At 59.9% G+C, this 11,146-nt stretch overlaps 1 protein-coding gene across 2 annotated transcripts; it reads left to right on the top strand.

Moving 5' to 3' along the window:
* Positions 1–15: 15 nt before the first annotated feature.
* On the top strand, positions 16–8,457 carry LOC113940686 (zinc finger protein 2 homolog). Of its 2 annotated transcripts, XM_027631829.1 has the most exons (5): positions 3,980–4,181; positions 4,553–4,631; positions 5,218–5,292; positions 5,798–6,019; positions 6,474–8,457. In XM_027631829.1, the coding sequence occupies exons 2-5, from the start codon at positions 4,598–4,600 to the stop codon at positions 8,333–8,335; spliced, it is 2,193 nt and encodes a 730-aa protein (XP_027487630.1). In that variant the 5' UTR covers positions 3,980–4,181; positions 4,553–4,597; the 3' UTR covers positions 8,336–8,457. The 2 variants fall into 2 exon arrangements, with proteins under 2 accessions (XP_027487631.1, XP_027487630.1); XM_027631830.1 differs by lacking the exons at positions 3,980–4,181; positions 4,553–4,631; positions 5,218–5,292; positions 5,798–6,019 and adding exons at positions 16–244; positions 708–2,143 and having other exon boundaries at positions 6,698–8,457.
* Positions 8,458–11,146: the final 2,689 nt, after the last annotated feature.

The raw sequence follows: 11,146 nt of genomic DNA, 5'->3' as shown, positions 1-11,146 counted from the left end.
GGGGGGGGTTTGGGACGGGTCCCTTCATTCCTGCGGGAGGATCCCGAGCCCCCCCCTTGGTTGTTCCAGGGGGTTTTTGGGATGGTGACGGGACTGTCCCGCTTTCCCAGGGTTGTCCAGCGGGCGATGGATCCGTGGGAGGAGCCGGAGCCGGAGCAGACGGTGCTTTTCAGGGATAACGGGGAAGAGGAGGAGGAGGAGGAGGAGGAGGAGGAGGATCCCTACGACCCCCTCGGGATGCAGAGTAAGAGTCGGGGGGGTCTCCCAGACCTTGGGAAGGGGGGGGAGACCCCCAGGGACACCTGGGAATGGGGTCTCCATCCCCTTTGACATCCCATGGGATTGGGATCTCCATCTCCTTTAATATCCCATGGGAATGGGAGTTTTATCCCCCTTGATATCCCATGGGAATGGGACCTGAATCCCATGGGAATGGGGTCTCCATCCCCCTTGATATTCCACAGGAATGGGGTGTCCATTCCTATGTGATATCCCATGGGGTTAAGGTCTCCACCCCCTTGATATCCCTTGGGAATGGGGTTTCTGTTCCCTTTGATATCCCATGGGAATGGGGTCTCCATCCCACCTGATATCCTGTAGGAATTGAGTCTCCATCCCATGGGAATGGGCTCTGAATCCCATGGGATCGGCACCTCATCTCGTCCCATTCCCATGGGATTGACCCCCCCCCGTTCCCTCCCTCCCAGGAACCCCGAGCGACCCGGAGATTGACCCGGAGATTGTGGAGCTCGACGCCGCCCCCCTCCCCCCGTCCATCCCCGATCCCGACGAGGATTCCCGGGAAACCCTGCGCTGGACGGTGGTGCAGCAGATCGAGCCCGGCTCCCCCTCCGCCCCCGGCGCCAAATCCGGTGGCTGCTCCTCGTCCTCCTCCTCGGCCTTCCCCAACCTGCGCAGCATCATCGTCCTGCAGAAGAGCTACGAGTGCCGCGAGTGCGGGAAGAGCTTCAGCTGCAGCTCCCACTTCCACAAGCACCGGCGGACGCACACGGGGGAGCGCCCGTTCCGCTGCCGCCACTGCGGCAAGACCTTCAACGTCAGCTCCAACCTCTACCGGCACCAGCGCGCCCACGGCGCTGGCCCGGACACGACACCGACGGCGGCTCCGAGGGCACGCGGCCTCCCCTACGAGTGCCAGGAGTGCGGGAAGAGCTTCAACGTCAGCTCCAACCTCTCGCGGCACCGGCGCGCCCACGCCGCCGGCTCGGCGGTACCGACACCGACACCGAGGGCGCGCGGCCTCCCCTACGAGTGCCAGGAGTGCGGGAAGAGCTTCCGGCGCAACAAGGAGCTGGTGACGCACCAGCGGCTGCACACGGGGCGGCTGCCCTTCCAGTGCGGCCACTGCGGGAAGGGCTTCTCCTGGAGCTCCCACTGGGAGCGGCACCAGCGCGTGCACACCGGCGAGAAGCCCTACCAGTGCCCCGAGTGCGGCAAGAGCTTCAGCCGCAGCTCCCACCTCTACCGGCACCAGCGCGGCCACGCCGGCGGCCGCTCCTACATCTGCACCTACTGCGGGCGCAGCTTCGGCAGCACCCTGCACTTCGAGCGGCACCAGCGCACCCACACGGGGCAGCGGCCCTACAAGTGCACCCTGTGCCGCAAGAGCTTCGGCGACGCGCCCGCGCTGGTCAAGCACCAGCGCCTGCACCTGGACGGGCCCTTCCGCTGCGAGGAGTGCGGCAAAGCCTTCGGCGCCCGCGCCCAGTACGCGCGGCACCGGCGCAACCTCCACGGCGCCAGCGGCGGCACCGGTGCTGGGGGCGGCGGCGCGGGCGCGGCGGAGAAGCCGTACCGGTGCGGGGACTGCGGGAAGAGCTTCTCGTGGAGCTCCCACTGGGAGAGGCACCAGCGGATCCACACCGGGGAGAGGCCGTACCAGTGCGGGGACTGCGGGAAGCGCTTCGGTCGCACGTCCCACCTGTATCGGCACCAGCGGACCCACGCCGGCGGCCAGCCCCACGTGTGCGCCGAGTGCGGCAAGAGCTTCAACAGCACCCTCCACTTCCACAAGCACCAGCGCGCCCACGCCGGGCCCCGGCACGGCTGCGCCGACTGCGGGAAGGCCTTCGCCGACGGCTCGGCGCTGGCCAAGCACCGGCGGGTCCACGGGGGAGGAGGAGTGGGGGGGGTCGGGGCAGAGAAGCCCTTCCCGTGCCCGCGGTGCGGGAGGAGGTTCGGCGGCACCTCCCACCTGCGGCGGCACCTGCGCAGCCACGGCGAGGAGGAGGAGGCCGAGCCGGTGGGCTGAGCGGCACCGCCGGCGAGTTGGGCGGCGTTCCGGCGTTCCGGAGGGGCCGCCAGGTGAGCCCGGTTCATTGGGTTGGCCAACCTTGACGCTGACTTGGGTAGAGGCCCAATTCCGGTGTTCCGGAGGTGCCGCTGGATAAACTCAGCTCGTTGGGTTGGCCAACCTTGATGCTGACTTGGGTAGAGGCCCAATTCCCAATGGGAATCCCGGTGGGATCGGGCTGTTCCGGCAGTGCCGAGGGCGTAGTTTTCGTAGGGTAGAGTAGGAAGGGTGTAGAGTAGAGGGTGGAAGGAGGAGCCAAGTGGGAATTCGGGAGTTTTCCAAGGGGGTGTTTTCCCTCTGGATCAAAAAACAAAAGATGGAATCCTGCCAAGGGAAAACCCAACCAGGCTCCTGCTCTGGGTGGATTCCGGGAGAAACCACATCCGAGGTCGGAGCTCTTGGAGGTGCCACCAACTCGTTGCCAAGCTCGGAGAGACCCCAAAACGTGGGATGGAGTCGCCCCTGGATCGTCCCAGATTCCACATCCAGCCTCGGCCGACGACCACTTGGAGGGTGATGATGTCATCAAGGATTTGGGGCAAAAAACCCACCAGTTTGGGGGAAAAAAATCAATTTGAGCAAAAATCCCTTGATTTGGGATAAGAACCCCAATTTGGGGCAAAATCCCCTGATTTGGTGGGTTTCCATTGAGGAAGAAGCCGGATTGTCCCAACTCCATTGTCTCCCAAAAATTTGGGAAGTTTATTTATTGTATTTATTCAGCTGTTGGTTGGGAGAATCCCAAGGGTTGGGACAATCCCAAGGGTTGGGACAATTCCAAAGGTTGGGATGATTCCAAGGGTTGGAAGAATCCCAAGAATTGGGAGAATCCCAAGATTTGGGAGAATTCCAAGGGTTGGGACAATCCCAAAGGTTGGGATAAGGGCGGATTTGTCCCAGACTGGCGGCTCCTCCTGGATTGATCTGTGGGGCTGGAACGGTTCCTCCAGGAGCATCCAAAGGGAATTCCCAGCTGGAAAAATGGGAATCATTGGGATGAACCTCAGGAGTAGGAGCAGGATGTGAATCCGGGGGGGGTTTTCCCGGTGGATTTGGGGGTCGGATCCGTCTCTTCCCAAGGGAAGCAGGAGCTGTGTTTGTTTTGTGAATAAAAATAGATTTAGTGAGAAAAGCCGAAGCGTCCTCGGAGCTTTTCCTGGGAAACTGGAGGGGGGGGGGTCACCTGGGGGTTGGAGTGGGGGGGCCAAGAACGAGCCCCACATTCCTGGAAAACCTCGGGAAACTCCTCGGGGAATTTCTTGGGCAATTCCTTGGGCATCTCTTGGGAATTCCTTGGCTTCCCCTTCCCTCAGAGGGTCCCTGGGGAGCTGAGGCACTGGGGGGAGGAGGAGGGAACGGGATGAGAGACACCCCCCCAAAATCCCTCCCTCCCTCCCTCGGGATTCTCCAGGGTCCAAGAGAGGGAGGGAGAGAGGGAGAGGGGGGAGGAGGAGGAGGAGGAGGAGAAGGAGGCGGAGGAGGGAGGAGAGGGAGGAGGAAGAAGCGGAGGAGGAGGGAGAACGGGAGGGAGGAGGAGAAAAAGGAGGGGGAGAGGGAGGAGAAGAAGGAGGAGGGAGGGGAAGGAGAAAGGGGGAGGAGGAGGAGGAGGAGGAGAAGGAGGAGGGGGAGAGGGAGGGGAGGGAGAAGGGGGGAGGAGGAGGAGGAGGGGGAGAGGGAGGGGGGAGGAAGAGGAGGCCGAGGAGGCGGCGGCGGTTTCTCTGTATCCGGGTCACGCCGGGAGCCGCCTCCAGCGGGACCGGGAGCGGGAGCGGGGTCAGGATCGGGATCAGGATCGGGATCGGGATCCAGCGCGGGGAGACCCCCGAGACGGGGGGGGGACCCCGCGCTGTGCCCACCCCCCCTGCAGGTAACGGGGGACCCCCTGAATCCCACTCAAATCCCACCCAAATCCCACCCCCCAATTCCCCGAAAATTCCCTCAAATCCCTCCCGGATTCCCCCAAAGTCTCCCCAAATCTCCCCCCCAGATTTTCCCCAGATTTTCCCCAAATCTCCCCCAAATTCTTCCCAACCCCCCCAAATCTCCCCCAAATTCTTCCCAAATCTCCCCCAAATTCTTCCCAAATCTCTCCCAAATCTCCCCAAAGCCCCCCCCCGAATCCCCTCCAAAAATTTGGGGAGCAAAGGGAGGGGCGATTCCCCCCCCACCGACCCCTCCCTGGACCAAAGGGGTTTTTTTGGGAGCCTAACGGGGATTTTTGGGGGGGTCTCTTTGCAGGGGCAGTTGTGGAGTGACCCCACCCCCCCAAAATTTGGGGTCACGATGCAGGAGAACTATGAGAACGTGATTTCCTTGGGTAAGGGGGGGCACCCCAAAATTTGGGAGGGGAGGGTGTTGATTTTGGGGGGTCCCCAGGGCATGGTTTCAGGGTGGGGGGGTCATTTTGGGGTCCAAAAATGGGGCAAAATGTGGCCAAAAAAAGGGGTGAATTTGGCAAAAAAAAATGGGATGAAGTTTATCCAAAAATGGGGCAAAAATCGGTCAAAACGGGGCAAATTTGTCCCAAAATGGGGGCAGAAATCAGCCCCAAATGTGACAGGTTTGGCCCAAAAATGGGACGAAATTTGGGCAAAAATGGGGCAAAAATTGGCCAAAAATGGGGCAAAAATTGGCCAAAAATGGGGTGCAGTTTGATAAAAAATGGCCAAAATTTGATGAGAAATAAGGCAAGATTTGGTAAAAAAAAATTACCCAAATTTGGCAAAAAATGGGGGGAAATTTGGCCCTAAGTGGGATGAATGGGGCCCAAAAAAATGCCTAAAATTTGGCAAAAAATCAGTCCCCGAAAAACGGGTGAAACTCGGCCCAAAGTGGGGGGGTTTAGTCCTAAAATATCTGGTGGGAGGGAAGTTGGGAATGTTGAGCTCCCGCTTTTCCGGCAGCCGAGGAAATCGCCATCAGCTGGCCCCGGATCACAGCCTTCGCCGAGTCCCACCGGAGACGGGGGCTGGTGTCGGGTGAGTCGGGGGGGAAACGGGGGCAATTCCGGCGGTTTTGGGAAAAAAACCCAACAAAAGCCAATAAAACCCCCAAAACCGCCAATATTGGGGGTTTTTTCCATTGATTGTTTTTTTTTTTCCCCGTTAATTAAACCCCCCCAAAACTGGGGGAGCTCTGGAGGTTTGAGGGGAACACCTCGATAAGCCCCCCCAGGAATTGGTTTGGATTCCGTGAGTTTTTTGGGATGTTCAGGATCTGGGGGGGAATTTAATTTAATTTAATTCCTTCGGGTTTTTGGGAGGGGAAAACCCACCCCAAATTTAGTTGAGTTCCGTAAGATTTTCAGGAATCCTCCCCAGCCTTGACCAAACCCCTCGGGATTTTTGGGAATTCCCCCTCCCAAACCTGACTGAATCCCTTGAGATTTTTGGGAAACTCACCAGATTAGACCAAATCCTTTGGGATTTTGGGGAATCCCACCGGAATTGGAGCCGATCCCTGAGGTTTTGGGGCCTTTTCCAGGCGTGGAGGCCGAGGGGGAGCAGGGCCAGCCCGAGCCCACCCAGGTGGCCCCCCCGGGGGTCTCCGGCGATGGGGGGGTGAATCCCGACCTCCGGAGGCAGCTGGGGCTCATCCTCCAAACGGCTGGAAGGACCCAGGTGGAGAAGATGCTCCGGGAGCTTGTCAGGGAACAGGGACAGGGCGGGAAGCGCCGGAACCGGAAGAAGGCGCCTAAAGAAGGAGGTAAAATTTGGGAAGGAGCTTCCCAGGGAACCCCCCTGAGGGGCTCCTGGAGACCTTCAAGGGGGGGGGTTTGGGAGCATCCCGTGGGAAAAGGGGGAGGCTTTGGGGGTTCCTGGTGGGATTTTGGGATGGGTTGGGTGGAAAAAGGTCAACCAGACCATGGCCAAAGTCAAGGTCAACCAGTCCATGGTGTCGTGGAAGAGTTTGGGGTGGAAAAGGGGGTTTGGGGGTCACCTGGACCTTGGCCAAGGTCAACGTCAACCCAATCCAGGGGGTCATGGAAGAGTTTGGGGTGGAAAAGGGACCTTGAGGGTCAACTGGACCTTGGCCAAGGTCAACACCATCAATGACCCTCAAGGTCCCCCAAAACCCCAAGACAACTCGGGGTGGACTCCAACTTCACTCAGGGGGAGTTTCACGGGGAAGTAACTCCCGGTTTCCCACCACGGCCCAGGTGCCGGCGCCGGCAGTGGCGCTGAGGACGATCCGGCGCCGCGGGACAACGAGGAGCCGCCGCTGGAAGACGCCGCTCAACGCCAGGATGAGGAACCCGCCGCCGACCCCCCCGGCACCGGCAAAGCCCCGGGAGGTCGGAAGGTGCCCCAGGGCGGTTGCGCCAAGTGCGGGAGCCCGGCCAAGCCCCGGCGCTGCTCCGAGTGCCACCGGCGCTGCCGGCAGCCCGAGAAGCCCCACCGGTGCGGGGACTGCGGGAAGGGCTTCAGTCGTGGCTCCAACCTGGCCCAGCACCGGCGCATCCACACGGGGGAGCGGCCGCACCGCTGCGGCGACTGCGGCAAGGGCTTCATCCAGCGCTCCGACCTGGAGCGGCACCGGCGCGTCCACACCGGGGAGCGGCCGTACCCCTGCGGGGACTGCGGGAAGCGCTTCAGCGTCAGTTCCCACCTGGACCGGCACCGCCGGACTCACGCTGGGGGCCCCGGGCCGCCCTCCCAGCCCCGCCCGCGGCCACGCCCGGCGCCGCCCGAAGCGCCGGCAGCGGCTCCTCCTCATCGCTGCGGGGAGTGCGGGAAGAGCTTCGCCCAGCGCTCGGCCCTGGCCAAGCACCGCAAGACGCACAGCGGGGAGAGGCCCCACCGGTGCGGGGACTGCGGCAAGAGCTTCAGCCGCGGCTCCAACCTCACCCAGCACCGGCGCATCCACACCGGCGAACGGCCCTTCGCCTGCGGCGACTGCGGCAAAGGCTTCATCCAGCGCTCCGACCTGGAGCGGCACCAGCGCGTCCACACCGGCGAGCGACCCTACACGTGCGGGGAGTGCGGCAAGAGCTTCAGCGTCAGCTCCCACCTGGACCGGCACCAGAAGATCCACGCGGCGCAGAGGGCGTCCTGCCGCTGCCCCGAGCACCTCACGGGCTTCCTGGCCGCCCACCGGCACGGTCGCCTCTTCCAGTGCGCCCAGTGCAGGCGCTGCTTCAGCCAGGGTGCCGCCCTGCTCAAGCACCAGCGCGCCCACGGCGCCCACGGCGCCCACGGCGCGGTGGCGCAGCCCCAGAAGTGCCCGGACTGCGGGAAGAGCCGCGGCTGCCGAGGGCAGCGATGCCCGGACTGCGGGGGGGAGGAGGCGGGTCCTGGTGTGGCACCGGCGGAGGTGCCGGAGAAGCCCTACAAGTGTGGGGAGTGCGGGAAGGGCTTCGGGCAGCGCTCGGCGCTGGTGAAGCACCGGCGCATCCACACCGGCGAGAAGCCCTACCAGTGCGGGGAGTGCGGCAAGGGCTTCATCCAGAAGTCCGACCTCACCATCCACCGGCGGATGCACACCGGGGAGAAGCCCTACAAGTGTGGGGAGTGCGGGAAGTGCTTCAGCGTCTCCTCCAACCTCATCACCCACCAGCGCACCCACCTGGGCGAGAAGCCCTACCAGTGCTCCGAGTGCGGCAAGAGCTTCATCCAGCGCTCCGAGCTCACCATCCACCAGCGCGTGCACACCGGCGAGAAGCCCTACAAGTGCTCGGAGTGCGGGAAGTGCTTCAGCCGCAGCTCCCACCTCAACCGGCACCAGCGAACCCACGGCGGGGACAAGCCCAAGGCGGTGGCAGCCACCGGTGGCACCGCCGTGGCCTCCGAGATGCCGCCGCCGGCGCCGGGCTCCGGGGCCTTCCCCGGCGCCGCCTTCCCGGCCCCGGTGGCCTCGCTGGGGTCGTTCCCGGCGTCGCCCTCGGCGCTGCCTGTGCCGGCGCTCTCCGGCCCGGCCCTGGAGCTGCCCTGGGCGCTCTCGTTCCCCGGCCGCGCCTTCGCCCACCCGTCGTTCGCCCCGGCCCCGCCCGCGGGCGCCCAGACCCCCTCACTCATCAACTGAGGCTCCGCCCACCCACCCAGTGCTCCCAGTGCTCCCAGTTACCTCCCGGTGCTCCCAGTGCCCAACTGGGATGGGTTGGATGCACAGACCCAACCTTGGGTCTCGTTGACCCATCATTGGAGCTTCTTCCAACCTGGAGCCCTTCGACCTTCCGGGCTAATTAATGACGTCATTAATTGGGGATGGGGATCTCCCCCTCATTCCGTGGCTCCACCCACCTCCCCAGTGCTCCCAGTGCCCAACTGGGATCGACCCATGGCTGGTGGCTCCTCCCCCCCTCAAATTTCAGGACAAATTTAATTAAGTCCCCGTTAATTAAGACAATTTTTAACGATCTTTCCAAGCCCCTCCCACTGTCTGAAAGCCCCACCCAAAATTCCCCAAATTCTGCCGAGGTTGGAGTGTTAAAAACGAGGCCAAAAAGGTAAAAACTGAGGCAAAAAGGGGTTTTTTTGGTTTTGGGGCTTTTTTGGGGAAATTATTTCAGGGGTGGGTGGGAACAAGGAGCAAAAATTCCCTTTTTATTCCTTTTTTTACTGTCTGTGTCTTCTTGGTGGTTTTTGGCACAACCAGGGGGCAAACCAATTGGCACAACCGAATTTGGGCAAAGACGTGCCAAATTTGGGCAAAACACCTGAAATTTTGGAGGGGGGAAAAAAAAAACAAATTCAGGCAAAACCCCACCAAATTTGGGCAAAAAAAAATCCCCAAATTTGGGCAAAACCCTCTCCAATTTTTGGCCAAAAAATCCCCAAATTTGGGTAAAGAATAAAAAACATCCAAATTTGGGCAAAGCCCCCCAAATTTGGGTCATTAGTGCCACCAAATGTGTGTTTTGGAGGAAAGGTTTTTCTTACCCTTGAGATTCTCCCGGTTCTCCCAAACCCTCATCCCAAAACCGGGAGGAAAATCGAGCATTTTCAGCCTTTTTTTAAGAAAAATATTGAATTTTTTGGGTTTTTTGTTACTTTTGTGACTTTGTATTTTCCACGTCGGGTCAATAAAAATCCGACTCGGGATGAAAAATGGCCAAAAATGGGTTTGTTTGTCATTTATCTGCCATAAAAAAATACCCCAAAAATTAAGGGATTAAAAAGGCCAAAAATGGGTTTATTTATAATTTTCCCCCAATAATTAAGGGATTAAAAAAAAAAAACCACCAAAATGGGATTTCTTTATAATTTCTCCCCGAAAATTAATGGCTGAAAATTCCCCCCCTTTCCCCAACCTGAAAACTGGGGCAAAAAATGGTCATTTTTGATATTTTTTGGGAAGGGGGGAAATTCAATAAAGATGCGACATGTGAAATTATTATTAAATTATTATTAAATTGATAAATTATTATAAATACCCCCCAAATCCACAATAAGTAACCCCAAGGCAATACACAATTAAATAGAATAAATAAATAATAATTAATAAATAATTAATAAATAATCAATAAATAAATAATAAATAAATCCCGGAGGGGGCGGGGCTTAAGCCGAGGTAGGGGCACCCATTGGGCACCAAAATCAGTCCCCCCCTTCTTCCCAAGGCAACGATGGGCTCGTTAATTATGCAAATGAGGTAGAGGTGACCTCCTTAATTAGGCAAATGAGGCGGCTCTGCCCAATTCCCGCCCTCCCCAGTGCTCCCAGTGCCCAACTGGGACCAACCGGCATCAAAGACCCGTTGTTGGGGCATCTTCCAACCCGGAGCTCTTCGACCTTAACGGCTAATTAACGGCCTCGTTAATTAGGGGATGGGGAACTCCCCCTCATCCCGTGGCTCTGCCCACCTCCCCAGTGCTCCCAGTGCCCGACTGGGGCGGGTCGACCCCAAAACCCGTCCTTGGGTCTCGTTGACTCATCGTTGGGGCGTCTCCCAACCCAGAGCCCTTCGACCTTCCCGGGCTAATTAACGACCCCGTTAATTCCCGTCGGTCCACAGGGACGTCCCGTCAGGGATTGTGGGTCCCTCGAGTGTCCCCAGAGGTGTCACCACAGGTGTCCCCACAGGTGTCCCCACCCATTGGGTGTCCCGGTTGTCCCGTTGGTCCAGAGGGACGTCCCAGCAGGAACTGTGGGTCCCTCGGGTGTCCCAGGTGTCCCCAGAGGTGTCTCGGGTGTCCCCAGATGTGTCCCAGGTGCCACCTCAGGTGTCCCCACCACTGTCCCGTTGGGTGTCCAGGTTGTCCCAGTGGCTCCAGCCCCAGGTAGGGACGTCCCAGCAGGAATTGTGGGTCCCTCAGGTGTTCCAGGTGTCCCCAAAGGTGTCCCGGGTGTCCCCAGAGGTGTCTCAGGTGTCACAAAAGGTGCCTCAGGTGTCCCCAGAGGTGTCCCCGGTGTCCCCTCGGGGGTGAGGTCCCCCGGCGCGCTGTACACTTGGGCTCCCACCACGGCCAAGAGCAGCACCAGGAGCCTCTTGGCCGCGCTCGGTTCCTCTCCCGGGGGGCTCCTTCGCACCTGGGGGGCGACAGAACGGGGTCAAAAGGGGTCTTTTTGGGAAAAAACACACACACCCTCCCGGGGGCAAAGAATCGCCCCCGAGGGCAAACCCTGCAGAGCTTCCTGGGGGTGAGGGGGGGTTTAACCCCCCCCAGGGCAAATAAATCCCCCCCTGGGGCAAATAAATCACTTTCAGGGTAAATAAATCACTTTCAGGGTAAATAAATCACTTTTTGGGGCCAAAAAAGCCATTTTTGGGGTAAATAATTGCCCCCCCTCTCGGGTCAGGGAACCCATCCAAGGGCAAACCCTGCCTGACCCTGCTGAGCTTCCGGAGGGTGACGGGGGGATTTAACCCCCCCCGGAGCAAATAAATCCCCCC

The sequence above is a fragment of the Corapipo altera genome, unplaced genomic scaffold, assembly GCF_003945725.1.
Source record: "Corapipo altera isolate COAL_440 unplaced genomic scaffold, ASM394572v1 61551, whole genome shotgun sequence".
NCBI classification, from domain to species: domain Eukaryota; kingdom Metazoa; phylum Chordata; class Aves; order Passeriformes; family Pipridae; genus Corapipo; species Corapipo altera.
Note: the sequence above shows the minus strand (reverse complement) of the source record. Positions and strands in the feature narration are given on the sequence as shown.